This window comes from Anabrus simplex, chromosome 1, assembly GCF_040414725.1.
Source record: "Anabrus simplex isolate iqAnaSimp1 chromosome 1, ASM4041472v1, whole genome shotgun sequence".
Lineage (NCBI taxonomy): Eukaryota > Metazoa > Arthropoda > Insecta > Orthoptera > Tettigoniidae > Anabrus > Anabrus simplex.
The window spans coordinates 786,683,154-786,704,652 of record NC_090265.1 but is presented as its reverse complement, the minus strand read 5'-3'; the positions used below and the strand labels follow the sequence as shown (position 1 = coordinate 786,704,652).

General features: G+C 36.6%; 1 protein-coding gene across 2 annotated transcripts in view; it reads right to left on the bottom strand.

Annotated features, from left to right (window-relative positions):
• LOC136857522 (aminopeptidase N) overlaps positions 1–21,499 on the bottom strand; it is a 518,903-nt gene that overhangs the window by 32,528 nt on the left and 464,876 nt on the right. For both annotated transcript variants that reach the window (XM_067136248.2, XM_068225222.1), the window contains exons 10-12: positions 19,102–19,285; positions 10,515–10,719; positions 2,717–2,997 (exon numbers count right to left, since the gene is read on the bottom strand). In XM_067136248.2, coding sequence (XP_066992349.2) covers positions 2,717–2,997; positions 10,515–10,719; positions 19,102–19,285 — 670 coding nt within the window. The remainder of the gene's footprint in view (positions 1–2,716; positions 2,998–10,514; positions 10,720–19,101; positions 19,286–21,499) is intronic.

The window sequence follows — 21,499 nt, the reverse complement described above, 5'->3', positions numbered from 1 at the left end:
ATGTCTTATATAATCAGAAAGAATGCTTTCCCAAAGCTTACATACAATGCATGTAAAATTGACTGGCCTGTAATTTTCAGCTTTATGCCTATCACCCTTTTCTTTATATACAGGGGCTACTACAGCAACTCTCCATTCATTTGGTAAAGTTCCTTCATGCAAACAAAAATCAAACAAGTACTTCAGATAAATGGTACTATATCCAAACGCATTGTCTTTAGTACATCCCCTGAAACCTTATCAATTCCAGCTGCTTTTCTAGTTTTCAACTTTTGTATCTTACTGTAAATGTCATTGCTGTCATAGGTAAATGTTAATACTTCTTTAGTATTAGTCACCTCCTCTATCTGGACATTATCCTTGTAACCAACAATCTTTACATACTGCTGACTGAATACTTCTGCCTTTTGAAGATCCTCACATACACACTCCCCTTGTTCATTAATGATTCCTGGAATGTCCTTCTTAGAACTTGTTTCTGCCTTAAAGTACCTATACATACTCTTCCATTTTTCACGAAAATTAGTATGACCACCAATTATGCTTGCCATCATGTTATCCTTAGCTGACTTCTTTGCTAGATTCAGTTTCCTAGTAAGTTCCTTCAATTTCTCCTTACTTCCACAGCCATTTCTAACTATTTCTTTCCAACCTGCACCTCCTTCTTAGTCTCTTTACTTCCCTGTTATAATATAGTGGATCTTTACCATTCCTTACCACCTTTAAAGGTACAAACCTATTTTCACATTCCTCAACAATTGCTTTAAACCCATCCCAGAGTCTGTTTACATTTTTATTTACCGTTTTCCACCAAGCATAGTTGCTTATTAAAAACTCCCTCATGCCTGTTTTATCAGCCATATGGTACTGCCTAACAGTCCTAATTTTAATCTCTTCCTTTCTTTCACATTTATTTTTAATTACCACAAAAACAGCTTCGTGATCACTAATACCATCTATTACTTCGGTTTCTCTATAGAGCTCATCTGGTTTTACCAGCACCACATCCAGAATATTCTTCCCTCTAGTTGGTTCCATCACTTTCTGAATCAGGTGCCCTTCCCATATTAACTTATTTGCCATTTGTTGGTCATGCTTCCTGTCGTTCGCATTACCTTCCCAATTGACATTTGGTAAATTGAGATCACCCGCTACGATCACGTTCCTTTCGTTATCGTTTCCCACAAAGCTGATTATCTTATCAAATAATTCTGAATCAGCATCTGCGCTACCCTTTCCTGGTCTGTACACTCCAAAGACATCTAGTTGCCTATTATCTTTAGAAATGAGCCTTACCCCTAGAATTTCGTGCTTGTCATCTTTAACTTTTTCGTAGCTTACAAATTCTTGTTTCACGAGAATGAATACTCCCCCTCCTACCATTCCTATCCTATCTCTACGATACACCCTCCAGTTCCGTGAGAAAATTTCTGCATCCATTATATCATTTCTCAGCCATGATTCAACTGCTATTACAATAACTGGTAAGTATATATCTATTAAATTACTTAATTCTATTCCTTTCTTTACAATACTTCTACAGTTGAGCACTAACAGTTTTATGTCATCCCTATTTGATTTCCAGTTCCCTGTTCCCTTAATACCAATCATCTCTGATAGATAGGATTACTGCTGCATGTCGAGGTTTTTTTAAAATTAGCCTTACGTCGTACCAACACAGATAGGTCTTATGGCGACGATGGGATAGGAAAGGACTAGGGGTGTGAAGAAGTGGCCTTGGCCTTAATTAAGGTACAGCCCCAGCATTTGCCTGTTTGAAAATGGGAAATCACGGAATATCATCTTGAGGGTTGCCGACAGTGGGGTTTGAATCCATTATCTCCTGGATGCAAGCTCACAGCTGGGTGCCCCTAACCACATGGCCAACTTGCCCACTCATACCAAGTGTAGCAGCCTGCCTGAATATTGGCGGGAAGTAGCTGGGGAGTTAGATAACTTTCTTCTTTACCATGCCATTCCTCTGGTTCATAATTTCTGATACTACTGGTATGTAACACACTGGTTCATCATAGCATTTGAGCTATTCAATCCCTACTCTGAGGCACCGATTGGAATGAGGAGTGTGCACATTTAACGGAATGATAGCAGAGGAGCATTCACGACTGTCTGCGGCCTGGTCATTCCAGCTCTGGAACTTAGGACTGTTCGATCAGCACCGTAGTACTGTTCGTGAAAAGTGAGAAAATGTGTGGTTTTTCATTTGATAGATTATTTTATATGCTTATAATATATTGCTTTTAATCGCTACTTTCCTACTGACATTTTCGTAATGATCTGACCTATGTTGACTTCAGTTAGGAAAACTACAAAGTCAGTCTTTCTGAGAATCCCGGCGTGAAATACGGGTACATCAGCAAATAAATAAAAAAATAAACAAACAAACAAACAAACAAACAAACAAACAAACAAACAAACAAACAAACAAACAAATAAATAAATAAATAAATGACAAACTTCTTGTGAACTTGTTGGCAGTAAAAAGATGCCATCATTAAATCTGCAAAAACAAGTATTCTCAACAGCAAATGCATATGGCTGAACAACTTTTATTGTTACCATGTCACTATATGCAAAAACAGAGTAAAATCCCCAGTGGATTTTTGTCCTTTAAAAAGTTTGAAGTGATCTGAATGTGAAAGCATATGTGGTTATGGATAACTTGTGTGCATTTCAATAAATTAATATTATTTTGTACCTTGAATTTGTCGTAATGTCCTGACTTGACTAGCATGCTGTCAACATAACCCATGGATGCAAAGGCAGCCTTCCAGGGTAAGTACTCAAGTTCCAGGGAGAGGTAACGAGTCACATCTAGTGCAGTACTGTACTCCAGCAGCCCAGCTCGTGCCAGATTCATTGCATCGTCCACAAGTTGAGCTCGGTTGATGGTCCCAATCTGCTCAAATTTATTGCGATCCTGAAGATGAGCGATGAGCAACTTCCAGTTTGTGTTATCATAATTCACACGGTAGAAACCTGTGGAGAGAAAGCACACTTTTGGTAATATAAGCATTGAAACAAAATGGAAATACAGTTACACTGATTAAGAGGCTAAGTATAGGCCTGTAACACCATGGAACAAGAAGTTTCAGACTACATATTTAATATTTGGTTTGGTAATTCCGTAACAAAAGAAAAAAAAAGAAAAAAAAAAAAGAAGAATGGTCTACAATTGTCATTCACTGTCCGAATTACAAAAGAAATGCAGACACTTCTATATAAGCCTGTAACTGCTGAAGTTAATGAACTATATTAATCGCTTGTTATGGTACTCTTTGTTTCCATGGCAGCCTGATTTTCTTGTGGGAAGAATTTAAAATTTGAAAGAATATAAATTGAAAATAATGATTAAATACTTTCCATGAACATCACAGAGTAAGTGCTAACACCTGTGAGAAGGTCTTTCAGAATTGTTAGATGGTGTGAATACAGACTTTATAGTAGAAAGATCCACGGCCATCAAAGTATAACTCCTATTTACTTATAGGTGAGTTAATAAAAGCTGCTGTCAGATGATAATTCTTTCTCAAAATGCTACTTGTCAACTCTACAAGTGTGATTCTACTATGATTCTCCAAGCAGTAATATTTTACAAGATGGGAGAAAATTTTCACACGGAAACCAAGCGAGCTGTAGTCACGAGGAAGACTTTAAGTCCAGGTGCAACTTTAGCAAAGGGAGAGTTCACCTGTGAATGAACAGTTATGAGATTCAGTTTGGCTAACACTACACAGTCTGATTGTTTGCCGGTCGGACGTTAAAATTAAACCCTAGGCCATAGCACAGTAGAGTGAGAATAAGGTGTGCATAAAATTATTCAATAAGTTCTAAGTTGTGTATTATTCTAATAGAACCAGATATTTTGTCTCTTATGTTAAATGTGCACATAATGAGACTTGACCTTAGTCTCAGCTTTATGTTCATGGAAACAATGAGGACATCAGCTAACATTTCTCCAGTACAACGAGGGATGAACCAACCACGTATTAAAGCAGCATGGGACCTAATGGTCGAGATGGCTTTCTAAATCAACGAGACTCAGCCATGATGGCGATCCTTTATAATCAAACCTGGAACAGAGGACTTTTAACCTGAGGCAGACATCATGGAGGGAAACGACACTCATCATAGTAATTTAAACAAAATTTCATGTAACTAACATTCTATTTTCACAGATTTAAATATGATCTCTTCATTAACGTAAATATTTCTATCCAGTTTGAAGTAGAAGTTGATTCTTTTCTTCACTGATCAAATAGTTTGACATTTGTGCAGTAGTCTATTTTCGTGTTGGAATGCGAGTGCAATCTTCAACTCATATGATTGAATGAGCCTTCTTGGTGCAGGTGGCAGCGCACCAGCCTCTCACCGCTGGGTTCCATGGTTCAAATCCTGGTCTCTCCATCTGAGATTTGTGCTGGACAAAGCAGAGGCAGGATAGGTTTTTCTCTGGGTATTCCAGTTTTCCCTATCATCTTTCATTCCAGTAACACTCTCCAATATAATTTCACTTCAACTGTCATTTATTAATCATTACCCTAGAGGAGTGCAACAGGCTTCAGCAGCCGGCACAATTCCTATCCTCGCCGCTAGATGGGGCTTTCATTCCATTCCTGACCCAGTCAAAATGACTCTAAACAAGCTGTGGATTTTCTTTTCAATTCATTATTATTATTATTATTATGATTATGATTATGATTATGATTATTATTATTATTATTATTATGATTATGATTATGATTATTATTATTATTATTATTATTATTATTATTATTATTATTATTATTATTATTATTATTATTATTATTATTAGGTACAATAAAAATATTGACAGCAGAAATTATGTAATGCATGTCTTAAAATAACTGTGTACTTATGTGTGAGTGTTGTAGATTGATTTAAATCTGTTGTGGATGTATTTATTACTCATGTGTTATGTGTTATCAAGGATGGTATTTCTGGACTTCATGCATTCTAACGTTATGGAAGGCCCAGATCCTTTTGCATTTATGCCATTTTTCTTACAATTTATAGTTGTGCATATGCTCTACTCACCAACATTACTTAATATTTAGGTACTAAATAGAAAACTTTTATGCCATAATAATCCTTAAAGTGAGGAAAGATCATATTTTAACTGGAAAAAAGGTTGGCCAATGAAAGAAAGATAATTTTACATGTGTTAAATTCCAATTAGATATGACTGTCACAGTGCAAGGAAATAGTCCAAAGTAAAGTAAAATTCCAGAGAACTAAGGAATATGATGAAATGAAGCTAATTATAAAGTAAATAAATCATGTCAGGGCTAAACCATGTTTCTAAACAAAAAATGTCAGAGAAAGGTTTATGATCCTAATAATTACCATAAATATTCCCTAACTTATTAATTACTAGCTGATGTACCCGTGCTTCGCTACGGAATTCTTCATTGTATACAGAATTGTAGGTTAGGTAGAGTACACGTTGTGAGCAAGACTGTATTAAATTGCATAGCTCTTAACATTACCCTGGAAACGCGCGGAGAAATCACCAAACGTCTTTTCTCATATGAAGACAGCGTTAGGGAATTTTCATTGTAATGGTAGACCTGCTTGCCTACCATCAATTAGAATCAGGTTAGGGAATTGCATTATAATGGCAGACACTCACTCTCCACCTGCCTTTCTAAATCCTCAGAAAGACTGTCTTAGTGCTTTTCGCAACTGAAATGAACACAGGTCATTACAATGACATAAGTAGGAATGGGGCAAATAAAAGCAATGATTTCACATGAAATACTCGATCAAATGAAAAACTACACATTTTCTCACTTTTAACTAACAGTACTACACTGCTGATCTAACAGTCCAAAGTTCGAAAGCTGGAATGACCAGCCAACAGACAGCCGTGATCCATGAACACTCTTATTTTTCGGAGGGGGGGTCAAATAGTGGAGAGTCCCAGGGCAAAAACTATGCCCTTTTACTAATCTGTTTTCTAGGAGTACCCAATAAGTCGGAAAATCTTAATTAACTACACTGGCGGCAGAAAAATCTGACTTGGAGGCAATTTTTTCCTCCAAGCCAGAGGAGAAACCCCCTCTTCACTGCTGATTTTGAATAAAATGAATGTAGAAGTTAAGAAAAGTAAAGAGGAGGCATACTACTACTACTACTACTACTAAGTGAGGCCTCTGCCTTAAGAGTGTACACTGCTCAGCAGCACGTCAGAGTAGGGATCGAATAGCTGGAATACTATGATGAACCAGTGAGTTACGTACCAGCAGTATTGTATCAGAAAATGTATGAACCAGAGGAATGCCATGCTAAAGAAGAAAGTTTCCTAACTCCCCAGCTATTTCTCGCCAATATTCAGTCAGGCTGCTATACTCAATATGCAGCAGTAATCCCATCTATCGGAGTTGAGCGGCAGCATAAGAGACAAAGAACATCACCACAAACAATTGTCAATGTAATGTTATTGTTAATCAATGTTATGCGCTTTCAATATTGTAGGCCTTCACATTTAGCTTTCTTCTGATTCTGGAAAACCACTCTTATCACAGTCGGTATGGTAAAATTGAATAAAACATAAATGGTCAAAAATTGTATTCTCCATAACTTTTCTTATGTAGTACATTTCAAAAAGACCAATAACATAGGTATTTAAAAATTAAATTTTAGGCGCCTTCCCCTAAACTACAATTTCATATAGGGTGAATAAAATTGTTTATAACTTAGACTGTGGTTTCTTATTCCCCGACTCTGTATACCGACTTTCATTAAATTCTGTTAACCCATTTCTCGTGGCTCAGCGTTGATATGGACTTGGCAACAAAAATACAAATTCATGAATATCTGCGTTATCAAAGCCGGTACGGCAAAAATGTATAAGATATAAATGATCAGAAATTTAATTCTAGATAACTTTAGTTATGTAGTATTTATCGATGGGATCACTAATAATATAAATATTTGAGAATTCAATTTTAGGCCTTCCCCTAAACAACCATTTCACTAAGCATGAGTAAAATGATTTATAGCCTAGATTGTAGTGGCTCATCCCCAGACTTCACATACCAATTTTCATTAAGTTCTCATCAGCCGTTTTCTTGTGATGCGCGTACATACATACATACATACATACATACATACAGACAGACAGACAGAAATTACGGAAAAGTAAAAAGTGCATTTCCTTGTTACTATGGACATGAATGATACAGAAATACTGAGCAATGTACAGACAAAACTCTTATTTTATATATATAGATGGAATAAAATGAATTACAGTATTTAAGAAGTGACAAGATTTATAGTTGAGATAATCCTAATAATTAATATGGTAAATTCTGGATTAATTAAATGATGTGTTGTTGGCTTCAATTTGAGAAAGAATGTGGAACTGCAAATAAAATGTACATACTGTAAAATACTGTAAATAGGATTTGTTGTGAGAAAATTACAATAGATGCTGTAAAGAAATTAAAATAGTGGGATGCAAACCACATGTTTAATTGCAATTAATCCTAATAATGGAATAAAATTAGGAGAGAGAATTTTTATGATTCAATCAAGTGAGGATAATCTTTGAATTATGTTATGATTTAATTATAATTCAATCGAGGAAGAGCAAAATTTGAACAAACAAATGGGATAGTTGAATTTCAGTTCAGGAAGAAAAAGATTAAATCAGGTGTAAATGAATTATGGTATTGATTTAAATTAATGTAGGCTTATTTTTCTCCCTTTTTCAGTTAATAATTATTCTACTACCAAGTTGTGAAACCAGTGGAGAGGATCCAGTTGCGTTTTCAATGTAATAGTTCACAGTAAAATTCAAGAAGTGAGAAGTTCAAAAATATTTTGTAATTCAAAGAGCAATCAATATTTAACAGGAAGAATGTTATGTTAATTTTAATTTATTGTAATAAAGTAAACCATTTATTGAGATTTTTATCTTATTTAACCATAGATCACAGCCACAGGCAGATCCTGCACAAACCCCTTATTTTTTATAAATTTCCTTAAATGCCTGAATAGTGAAGTAAGCATGCAAACGTTCCACACTGGTAAGCCTTGTGTTTTCTGACTGAGCGACCCTGGATAGGGGGCAGAAATGTAATTACAATAGGGGCTAAATTTATATTGTGTGATAATGTTTGTCAGTTTGGCAACCTCACTCATTTGAGGAAGAAAAGATAATAATGGTAAATAACTATAATTCTATGCCAGATAATGTAGTATGGGACATGTAAGTTTTATTCACAAGATATGTTAATACATTCATTTTAAATTTTCAATCAATCAATCAACACTGATCTGCATTTATAGAAGTTGCCCAGGTGGCAGATTCCCTATCTGTTGTTTTCCTAGTCTTTTCTTAAGTGATTCCAAAGAATTTGGAAAATTATTGAACATCTCCCTTGGTAAATTATTCCAATCCATAACTCCCCTTCATATAAATGAATATTTGCCCCTACTTGTTCTCTTTAATTCCAACTAGATTTACTTTTAAAAACACTGAAACTTAATGTCATTCTACGCCATCTCTCCATTGACAGCTCGGAACATACCACTCAGTTCAGCCAACCCAATATTTACAACATTTTCATAATGCTACTTTTTTGTCAGAAATCACCTAGAACAAATTGAGCTGATCTTCTTTGGATATTTTCCGGTTCTCGAATCAAGTAATCATGATGAGGGCCCCATACACTGGAACCATACTCCAGTTGGGGTCTTACCAGAGACTTACATGCCCTCTCCTTTACATCCTTACTACAACCTCTAAATACCCACATAGCCATACCCTTTATTTACAATCCCATTTATGGGATTATCCCAATAAAGATCTTTCCTTATGTTAACACCTAGGTACTTACAGTGATCCACATAAGGAACAATGCAGTAATTGAACCTGAAAAGACTTTTCCTACTTGTGAATCTCACAAGCTGACTTTTAACCCCTTTTATCATCACACCATTGCCTACTGTCCAGCTCACAACATTATTGTATAAAGTAAATTTCATTATAAGATGCTTTACTTTTTAAAATCACTAACAGCAACCATTTTCCATTTCTAGGGACACTCAACTGCACGCAATTTCTCAACCTATGAAATCACAGTCAGATATTCCATCTGCCTTATAACTAAGAATTGTTAACATCATCAAGCCAACAAGAACAACTCAATTTTATCTTATTGGAACTATCATATATCACCGTTGTTCCGGCAATAGCTCCTATGTGCAAAACACTATATTTTTCAGGAGAAGCAAAAAACAAGTTTGTTGATAGAATACTGCACATTTATTGATGATGATGCTTGTTGCTTAAAGGGGCCTAACATCTAGGTCATTGGCCCCTAATGGTACAAAATGAGATGAAATGAAATGACAAACCGAAAGTCCAAAATCCTCCACTGACCAGAATTCAATACATTAGGAAGAAGAATGAATGGATGGATATCAATTTAAAACAATCAGTGGAACCGACCCACAGTGCCTTACATTCACAGAAGCTGGTGTAAAACAATAGTATTACTGACCAAGGGACTGCTTCTATAGTACAATACTGAATTGATTATGCTTGTAGTCGAAAGGAGTCCAAACTCCAAGTCATCGGCCCCTCATAATGGTACTTATCGCTAGGAAAGTAGAACCATGGTATCTGTCATGTTGTGGTACTAATCAAAAGTAACATCGACTCGTGGTATTCCACATATTATGGTACTACTCACAGGTAATGAAATTCGCACATGTAATACACACCTATGGTGTTTCACACATTGTGGCACCATTTACAGGCAACGCAAACCTATGGCGTTCATCACAGAAGTGTACAAACCAATGGGACTCGTGCTATCCTGTGGTGTTCCTCATATAGTGGGTACTAATCATAGGCAAGCCAGAACTATGGTGCTGCCCATCCCATGGTGTTGCACATATAATGCCACTAATCATGGGTACTGTAAACACCGGCAATGCACTCTGCTGCTACTACTGTAATCACAAACCTATTTTGTACCTAAGATAGTGGTACTATGCACAAGTAAAAGCAACCCATGTTGTTCCCTGTGTGATGGTACTAATTACAAGTAGTTTCATGGTTCTAATTTGATCATCCCTTAGTTGCCCCTTTTAGTCACCTCTTACGACAGGCAGGGGATACCGTGGGTGTATTATTCGTCTGTGTCCCCCACCCACAGGGGGCGGTGTCGTTGGTCCGCGAGAGGTATTTTATTTCGCATAGTAGGTTCGTGGCACATTTATTGAACAAAGCATTTTAATAACATTTGTTTGCACTAAAATACCATAATAATTAACAACAATGTTCACGGAAACATGTAGATATTTACAATAATGGCCTCTTCACACCATAATTTAGACTGCCTCCATTCTAGCCTTTCTTGATTGCCTTGGATAATGTGTCTGCATATAGAACTGTCCAGTTGGAAAAGAGAGCTCTGTTGAGTGGGAGCAAAGTAAACTGCATCTATTGTAGTGCTTACCAGTTTCTTTGATATTGAAGAGAACCCAACTGTCTGCAGAAGCATTCAGTGAGGTTAGGTTTAAAGTTGGCTCCGCTCTCAACCACACTGACGGGTGTGTAGTCTCGAAGTCCAGGGTCTCGGCAGTAGTGTAAGTGATGGGGACCCACCACAGGTTACTCTTATCGCTGGTGTAGTTCTCTGGTCTGCGTAGCAAGAAACGTTCCTGTACAAATGAAATGGCTCTGTTAAATGGGAATCTATTTAAATCTGCATTTACTTACCATTGATTTCTTTGAGTAATCTAGAATTGAAAATGTCAACCAATAATGGAACAAAATTTACAATTCATTAATCTAATCATTCTTTCTTTACACACTTCAATTCCAGTAGGGATCTTTTTCGGATCAAATCAAATTTACATTTACTTTTAACAATAGCCTTCAATCATTTATGACACGTATTCATTAAGAAATGAATTTTTTGCTAGCATCTTAACATTGCACCAGGCATGGCAGGCCTATGTTTGCTGTGTTACCCAGGCTAACACAATCTAAAACGAAAGATCAAGGAATACGACTACATAATATTTTGACATACAAACTGTTTATTTAATATCACATACTATACCCGCCTCCGGTGACCATGATCGTTAAGGCATTGAAGTCTAAACAGTCTGACACCATGGTTAGCCGGTTCGAGTCCCACTGTTACATGTTATGAGTCATTATGATAGCCGTATTGCAGTACAGAATGTAAAAAGTTTCAAACAAATTTATTAAATTTATTAAAAAAATTGTTTGAAACTTTTTACATCGAGTCCCATTGGTTGAAAATATTTTCACCATCAGAATGTTGGCCAGCAGGGTAGGGGAGGTGGTGGTATACAATTTCTAATCACTAGATTGTGTGCCAAAAGCCTGGATTAAATTCCAAACCTTTCCATTGTGCTCATATGGAGTGAGGGCATATGACACTATTGATTGTGATTCATCCATCGGATGGGGACATTAAGTCTCGAGCAGATCCCTTGGTGCTATTCGATAGAAGTAGGCTAAGTGCCAACACAGGGTTTCACCCTCTCCCTTCCTAATATCATACATGTCATTTATTTCATCTCATTAACTCCTCTGATGAGGTTGATGTCAGGAAGGGCATCCAGTCATAAAAACCCGGCACGACAGATTCTTCTAACCTCATACCCAACCCCATAGAGAAACTGGACAAGGGTTGGACAAACAAACAATATCCCATACTATATTGTAACAACCATAAAGCCCAATTCTCCTCCATATAAATAAAACATTAATTGATGAAAGCTTTGCATCTGTCAAACGATGAAGATATGCCAATTGTGTGGCCTGTTTGCCGTTTCTCCGAGGCAAATATGAGGAGCTTGAATTCAGTCGGGGCGCGCTTGTGCATTTGATGCATTCAGAAACATGGCATAGAGCTGACCATGCTCGTTAGTAGACTCGCATGTTTGCCCCAGTCGAGAGGCTAACTTAACAGTAATCACTTGCAGTGTTCAGTGGTGATTGTTATGAGCGTGTCTTGTGCCTGCAATGGCTTTGTTGCTGTTGTTATTGTTAAAGGGAAATTCAGTTATGATGGAGGATGAATTCAGCTTCATTCTCTAGCCAAACATTTTCTGCTAAGAAACAAACCATAAATAATGGGAGACCTAGTAGACAGAATTACTCTTTATAAGACATTAAGAAAACTAGGACTTAACGACAAGATCAATAGGCTGGTGCAAGCCACCTTGCACAATACCACTGGCAGAGTAAAATTTAGAGGACAACTCTCGGAGAGTTTCGCCATTAAAACAGGGGTGAGACAAGGAGATAGCATCTCACGCATATTATTTAATTGCGTTCTGGAAAAGATCATTAGAGAGTGGATGAGATTCCTTCCAGAGAACATTGGATTATGGATGGGGATTAAAGCCAATAACGTAAGGATACCATGCCTAGCCTTTGCAGACGATCTGACTTAATTGGCAAATGACATACAGGAGGCTACTACTCAGCTCTAAACACTGCACTCAACAGAGGCTAAAATGGGTGATTTTATCAACATAGGAAAGACCGAGTTTGTTACTAACATCAAATATGCCTCTGGAATGATGAGAGTCAGTGATAATATCTACATCAAGAGAGTCAAAAGTGTAAAGTACCTTGGAGAATGGTTCTCAGAGGACCTCAGCGAAACAATGGCTCTTGAACACAGGAGACTCAAACTAGATAAGGCTTACCATGCCTGTAGAAAACTATATGCTTCAAAAAATCTGTCGATAAATGTCAAACTAAGACACTACAATGCAGTAATCAGACCTTCAGTCCTCTATGCAGCAAAGTGTTTATATTTAACTAAGAAGACCCCACTAAGAGCCCTTGAGGTACAAGAAAGAAAGTTCCTGAGACGGATAGTGGGACCAAGAATTTTACCAGATGGAAGCCGATGGTATCAACCAAATCGTGAGCTATATATGATGATGATGATGATGCTTGTTGTTTTAAGATGCCTAACATCGCAGGTCATCGGTCCCGTGAGCTATATAAACACCACAAAAATCTCATAGATGCCATCAGAAGAAGGCAACTGGCTTTTCACGGACACCTATCCAGAATGGACTCAAATAGGTTATTCCATAGGATCTTCAAGGCTGCTAACAAGGGCAAAGCTACTGGATTCGTGTGGATCTTAAAACTAAATCCTTCGTAACATCCCTCACAGAAGTTACCCACAGACCAAACGACGAGACCAGGAAATAGTCTGAGGAACGTAAGATTGAATTTAGCCGGAAAATGAAGGACTACTGGGCCACTAGAAAAGCTCGAGGTATCAACAAGAAAACAGCTGCCAAACCAACCGCTAAGAACACCAATTGTGGCAAACAATGACGATGACATCAAGAAACAGCTAAAACACAAGCATCGTGGTCCATAGATGGCCCTAACGAAATAAAAAGAAATGGGAGACCTATTCCTAGTACCGGTATACTGATGTTTCCAAAAAGATGCACACAAAATTTTGTCAGCTGTGAACACTATTTTATTTACACGTATTCACACGTACCAATGCACTGCCATATTGAATAAACATCTGACTGCTACAGTAACATGTCACAACCACCTACCAACATAATCAATTCACATAATTGACTTCAAACACTCTTAACACAACTTCCACATAAGTCTCATTAAAACAACTCAACTCTACCATCACGACTGCTTCTTTATATATGTTGCCTGGCCAGGCTTGTAGAAGAATATGACAACATATTTTCTCATAAATTTGAAAGTCTCCAATAGCCTAGTTACAATGTAAGGAAGTTTCTACACAATTCTAGTCACACATAGTGTTGTTCTGGACTTATTACAGAGTTTTCCACAATATTGCAGTGGATTATACATCATATATACAGGTAATAATAAATTATATACTATTAATTATGTGCTCTTACATTAAATAAACTCATATTAATATATATATATATAGCAGATGTTTCATGACATAACCTCACAAATAATACGATCACAATTATACCAAATAAAGTCCGGGCACAACTACGATAATAATAATAATAATAATAATAATAATAATAATAATAATAATAATAAACTACTTCATAGCCACATCTCACAAGTAACTGTACCAGGAGGTACACCTCAACCCCGCTCATTCAAAAGAAGTGCCGTAATGAACTCCTCTATCAACCAAAATGTGAAACTGCTATTACAAGAAATTGGGACTCTAATCAGAAGATGTCACTACTGAAGTATTGAGTAATTGTGTTGTTGTGAAGTTGCCTAAACTGACTGGATTTATTTGTTTTGTGTTTGTTACTTCAAGAAGTTTGGACATTTCTCCATAGATGTCACAACCAAAAACTATGGTCATGCACTCTGGTGCAAGGTAAAAGACGCTGTTATGGAAAGAAATTTTGTGTTCATGGGTTTTCTCTAGTAAATTAACTTTCATTCATTTTTCTTATATATTTCAAAGTTTGCAACACTTCTTTCTCATTCCGCCAGTTTTGAATCTGGCCAATGGAAATTTTCTGTAATTATTTTTCAGCCTTTCACAGGCTTCTTTTTGGTTCCTTGGGTGTAACTTTTGAATTTGCCAATAAAATTAAGAGTGTGTGTCCGGATTAGTCCAGAATCCTCTCGAACCTTCCCTTCGGGTATATAAACTGCAGCTGCTCTGGCTACCTTGTCATTTGATCACTGAATTTCTAAGAGTGTTAAGAGAGGAGTCCCAGGTAATGGCCATCAGTTTTATCTCTCTGTAGCCACCTCCGCCAACTTACACGAGAAGAAATTGACAATGCTGCTGTTCTAAAATTTTTAATTCATCAGCGTTTTTCCATCACTTATCACGTACATTTCACCTGGCACGTTGTCTCCTCTCAAACTTTTTTGCTCCCCTCCTAGCCATTCGTGGAATGGTGTTTCTATAAAGACAGATTGTCAGCCTGAATTTTCAACATAGTGATTTTGTCCTGTTTTAGAATTGTTATCAAACTAAAAAAAATTTAGTCTAAGAAGTCCGCAACCTCACTTTCAGCTCTTACTTTTTCATTTCCGTCTGTTATCTTTTATTTTATTTTCTTAGGTTCAGCACATTTTTTGGATTCAATTATGTTTTATATGAACCTTTTTGTCTCCACAAGTTATTTATTGCTCCATCTAGTGATGTAAATATTGTATGTTGTTATTGTTTTTTTCTGTCTCTCTTGATTTTCATTTGTTCCTTCATTATGTTTTTAGCATATTTTTAGCTTGTATTATGTAGATCAATCAATCAATCAATCAATCAATCAATCAATCAATCAATCAATCAATCAATCAATCAATCAATCAATCAATCAATCAATCACTACTGATCTGCATTTAGGGCAGTCGCCCAGGTGACAGATTCCCTATCTGTTGTTTTCCTAGCCTTTTCTTAAATGATCGCAAAGAAATTGGAAATTTATTGAACATCTCCTTTGGTAAGTTATTCCAATCCCTAACTCCCTTTCCTAAAAATGAATATTTGCCCCAATTTGTCCTCTTGAATTCCAACTTTATCTTCATATTGTGATTTTTCCTACTTTTAAAGACACCATCCAAACTTTTCGTTTACTGATGTCCTCCCACGCCATCTCTCGACCGACAGCTCGGAACATACCACTTATTACATGTGATAAAATTCATTCTTGGGTTCGTATTGAAAATATTTGTATTAAATAACACTTGTATTTTTTTATATTCATCCACCTATACAATACAATACAATTTTAAAACATTTTTAGGACATTGTCCTTATTAAAATTGTTGACATGAAATTAGTATATTAAATGGTACATGTTTCGCCCATCAATAGCGGGCATCATCAGCCATATTTTCCACCTTAGAATAGATCAGGTACCTGATTGGAAATAATCTATGAATGTTGTTAAAAACTATGTTGTATAAAATATATTGGAGATTGTTAAGCAACTATTACAATATAAAATGTAGTATGTTGTTATTTGATAATATTTGTGATAATATTGGAGTCTAAAACATGGCAGTTGTTTGAAGATTATGACATAAAAAAAGATATTACAATGAAGATTTAAAAAATCAGAAAATACATTCCATTTAGTTGTCAAATGGCCATATTGTTAAAAAAATTTATGGAAAGTTAAGCAATGGTAATGGTTGTTGGTTCTTGCAGTTAATAAATGTTGATTTTCATTTATTTGCTTATAGATTTTGAAGAGTTGTTTTATGGCCTGGTTCCTTTTGAGATATTAGTTGGAAATGTTGGTGCCATAGGCTATATTGAAGTCTTTATAGGCGTCATTAGACCATCTTCTTTGATGTGGTAAGAGTTTGTGATGTTGCTGTTGAGCTAAGCGTGTTAGTTAGAAGGGAACGTTGTTGTCATTTGGTGATTAGGCCAAGGTATGATGAGTTCTGTAATTAAAGAGTAAATTTGAAAATTTAATCAATTACCATAATTGGAATTAAGGGGCCGAATAGTGAAAGTTAAATGAAGAGTGTTGACACGTACCCCTTCGACCGCCGAGATGTTAGTTTACGTTGAGAATTTTAGAGTAACTGGCAGTCGCCGAGCTCTTACTACGCGCGTTGTATTTGTGAAGTCTTGGTGGAGGGGGTTGAGCTTGAGAAGGCGTGGCTGAGGGCCCATTCGCTGTGCGTGGGGAGGAGTTGTCGGCAATGGAAGGAAGGGAGGGGGGGGTGTTGGATTGGCGGGCGTGTTTACTGATTTGGTGCTAAATATTTTGTAAAAATTATTCAGAAGGAATGGTTTTTGTAATAGAATTGAAATCTATTCATAAAGAGGACTTTTGTTTATTACATCATTTAAGTTCTTGTCTTTGTTAAACTGTTGATCTAAGAGGATGTATAAGTTTTCGTATTCTGTCATGAGCTTACCTTCTTCGATTCTTTTTAAAATTTGTAAATCCTGATCTATTCTAGTGAATTTGTGACCTGTTTCTTTCATGTGGTTACTCATCGCCGAGAATTTGTTATGTTTTTGGGCGTTATAATGTTCTGAATATCTAGTTGAAAAACAGCGGCCAGTTTGACCAACATAAGAAAAATTACATGCGGAGCATTTGAGTCTATATATACCCGAGCTTGAATATTTATTATTGGTTGAATTGACTGAGTTATGATTAAAACATAAATTTCAATTTGTATTTTGCATTGTGTAAGCAATTTTTACCTCATGTTTTCTTAAGGGATTGGTGATTTGATGAATTTTTGGGTTGGTATATGTGAATTTTGCGAATTTTGGTTTGTTGGGTTTTATTGGAGAAAGGTTTGTGGTTAGTTTTAGTCTGACTTAATTAATGATTTTGTTGATCATATCTAGATTGAACCCGTTGAATTTGGCTATTTCTTTTCTTCTTCTTCTTCTTCTTCTTTTATGACCACATAGGATCACTTTAGTCAGTCCGTCGTTCAGGTCTCTTTGAAGGGATTGTTCGGGCTTTGCGGTCCTCCCAGTACTTCTTCAGACGCTCCGATCTTCGTGCCCTTTCCTCAGTTGAAAATGTGCGTGTTGTTGGTTTGTTTTGTGTAAGGGTAAAGCGGAGGTTTGTATTCTTGAGTTTTGTATTCAATTTTATCTTATTTTTGGTGTCTTCTGTTGTAAGGCCTATTTCCTTCAGATCCTCTCTTACTTCTCTGATCCATTTACATCCTGTTGTGGTATTTTTTGAGACGAGATTGTGTTGTACTAGTTGTTTCAGAAGTCTCGAGTCCTGCATCCTCATGATATGTCCAAAGAATCCCAGTCTCCTCTTACGCATAGTATCTGTAATGGGTTCTAGCTCTTTGTACATGACTTTGTTAGGTATTAACCGCCACTGTCCATCTTTCTGATATTTTTTGTTGATACAGGTTCTTTTATGATATCTAATTCATTTTTTAGATTATTCGGTGAAAGAGGTATCTTTAATGCTCTGTATACTAAACTGTAATAAGTGGCTTGTTTATGGGAATTTGGGTGTAAAGATTCATTTTTTATAGTTATTGGGGTAAATGAAGGCTTGCGGTAAATTTGGAAATCAAATTTGTTCATAACTCGCGTGATTTTGATGTCTACAAAATTGACTGAATTGTTGTTTTCGTTTTCTTTTGTGAACTTTATATTATTGTCTAAATCATTTAGAAACATTAGGATGTTATCACTATTGTTAAGCTGTTTATCAATAATTGCCAATGTGTCATCGACATAACGGAGCCATAAACTGAGTCCGTTAATGTTTTTTACTATTTTATTGTGTTCTAGATTGTCCATGTAGATGTCCGCTAAAATGCCGGAGATTGGATCTCCCATAGCTAAGCCTTCTTGCTTATATATTTTGTTGTTGAAAGTGAAGTAATTATTGTGTAAAACAAAACTTAGTAACTTTATGAATTCGTCTATTTCAATTTTGCTTAATGCGCTGTGTTTAGAGAGGTTGTTTCTTATTATGGTGATAGTTTCGTTAACGGGTATATTTGAGTACATATTCTTGATATCAAAGACCAGCATGAGAACACCATGTGATATAGATGTTGATTCCCATAGGGAATCTGAAATATTTGTTTCGAATGAGTAAATAAAGTCGAAAAATGAAAATTTTGCTGGGAGAGTGGTTTGAATGCAGAGCTCTGAGCTGATAGGATCGCGCCAAAGCAGGTATGGTATGGTATGATGACACTGGCTGAAACCACCGGTGTGTTAGTGTTTAATGCTGATTTCTCAGCATGGTTCTGAAGCTGTTCTCAAATCACATACTGATTTAGCAACACTGCCATGCAAAGCCCATTTGAATTCGCCCGGTAAGTGATCCGATTGGCTAACTTGAGTAGCTGATAAAATGATAATGGTGCGAGTTATAAATAATTTAAAAAAAATTATTTATGAGTATGCTCATATACCTGGTTCACATTGTTTCTGACCAACATGTGTGTGTTTTCATACTTACTTGAACATTTTCAGGTGTAGTAGCTACTTGTAGGAGTTGAACTCTCTTTTACATTTTTATGAACTTGCCATCAGGAAAATGACCTCTTTTTCAAAATAAATGCTTTGGATTCATTAATCGTACCTGCTGGAGTGTTGCTGAGCCGTTTTCATAGTCCCTGGTGACGGTCAGCACTGGGAAGCCAGTTTGAAGAGTCCAAGTTTCCATGATTTGTGCAATGGTCACATTTTTATCCAGTGCACCATCTTTGTGAGCTTCTTCTGTCAGAGCACTCCACAAGTCATTCTGTGTAGAACTCTGATAGGCCCTGCAGAGAAAATAATCTATCAATAAAACGATAATTTTGTCCCATACTTCGCATTTCATCTTGAATTAGGCACGATATATAAAATTTGAAAGTAGGTTCAATTGATTATTTTCTGTCTGTTTGGATCGGCATCATGGAAAAACAGCTTCATTTATAGGAAGAGGAACTAATAGATTTCAAATTTCTTTGAAATTATTTAAGAAAAGACTAGGTAAACAACTGATACACAATCTGTCACCTGGGCAACTGCCATAAATGCAGATCATTGGTGACGGATTGATTAGATTGAAAATCCATTGTTCAGCAAGCTCACAAACTTAACTCTGATGGACGGAGACCAACAGGAAGGCCAAGAAAATGCTGGATGGACTGTGTGCATGAGGACATGCAGCATGCGGGTGTAGGACTGGCAGATGCCATAGACTGGATAAAGTGGAAGACCTGATATAGACTTACGGTTGACTCCGCATCTTGCTGGGAAAGCACTGAGGGAGAGGAGGAGAAAAAGAAGAAGAAGAAGAAGAAGAAGAAGAAGAAGAAGAAGAAGAAGAAGAAGAAGAAGAAGAAGAAGAAGAAGAAGAAGAAGAAGAAGAAGATTGTAGGAAACTGAATTCCAAGTACACTTGATAGACTCAATTTTTTAATAGGATTAGCTGTTTAGGCAGTGTATTCACTTTTAAGGATCCCAGGTGTACATTTTCCTCTGACTTGCTTAACATTTTCTTTTGCTGCATGGCCCCCTTATGAGAAAGCATGATGGTGAGAAGGCTACATGTTACCAAAGGTACCAGCTATAAGCGTGCCAAATTTGAGTTTAATCAGTCAAGTATTCTTAGTAGTAGTGGTGGAGGTGGTGGTGGTAGTAGTAGTAGTAGTAGTAGTAGTAGTAGTAGTAGTAGTAGTAGTAGTAGTAGTAGTAGTAGTAGTACTTCTTCATCTTCTTAGGACGATGTCTCCCTACGAAGGTTGGCAATCCAACTGATTATGATAACTCTTGAAACATCAGCTCGAAAGATTTAGATGGAAGTTTGTCAATACCAACAGTGCAGGTCTTTAAGCTAGGAATTTCTCTGTCTCCCCACAGATCATTTTCCTTCAACTTTTCCCTCGATGATGAGATGGAGAAGTTCATATTGTTCACCTCTTATGATGCACCTGAGCTTTCGTTCCTCGGCGAATGTTAGAAGCTCTTGTTTCTTATTTAACAAGTCGAGGACTTCTTTTCTCCCCAGGAGCATTCTTCTGTACATTTTGAAAGCTTCAATCTGCCTCTCCAGCAAAGCAATGAGTGCCCAGCCTTCAAAACCATACAGAAGGACAGAGGGAAAAACATAGAATCATAGCGTGCAAACTCGGAGCTGAAGGTTGAGATCTCTACCAGTGAAAATGGCTCTCATACTGTTGAACAAATTATTGGCTTGCCCAATCCTGGACAAGATTTCATTCTTGGGATTGTAATGCTCAGTCACTGTAGTCCCTAGATATTTGAAGGATGACACTTATTGAACAATTGTGTTGTTAGTGTTTTCGAAAACACAGTCAGCTTGATCTTGCCAATATTCAAGTCCCAGCTTTAAAATATTAAAGTTATCTGATTGATGTATGGAGCACGTGGTACCAACCCAGACTTCTTTATAAAATTCTGGAAAGAGTTTCAGCTGTGTGTGAGTCTATAAAATTCTCATTACTGTGACTAAGGATCTGTGAACATACTGCAGTTTCATTTGTATGGACCTGCTTGATTTCATGATATAAACATAACATTTTTCTTCTTAAAGGGTATACTTGTACTCATTATTTATTGCTCTGTCAGTTTGGCAAAGACTTCATGCAGGAAGTTGTTGACATAAATTATTATTTTCATGAAAGAAAGGCAGAAAGATAAAAAGATCAACATTCAGATTTATACAGGATATCCATTAACACATTGTACACTGTGTTTGAGCATTGTTCAGACTCCCTTATTTACTGCCATACATCGTTCTTGAGTAGTGTTCAGATTTGGTTTTCTTAACTAATAGATTATAACATTGTGGACATACATCTGTCTCTCTTCTGGTAAACAAAAACTACAGCATTACGAATTCTTATATTGCTGCTAGATGGGATCATTAACCATTGCCGGATAGAATGTAAACAATTGTTTTGAAGAGTAGGGAACATGTGTTCCATGCGCTTTGTTTACCTGCTTGTTCCTATAGTGTTTTGATTATT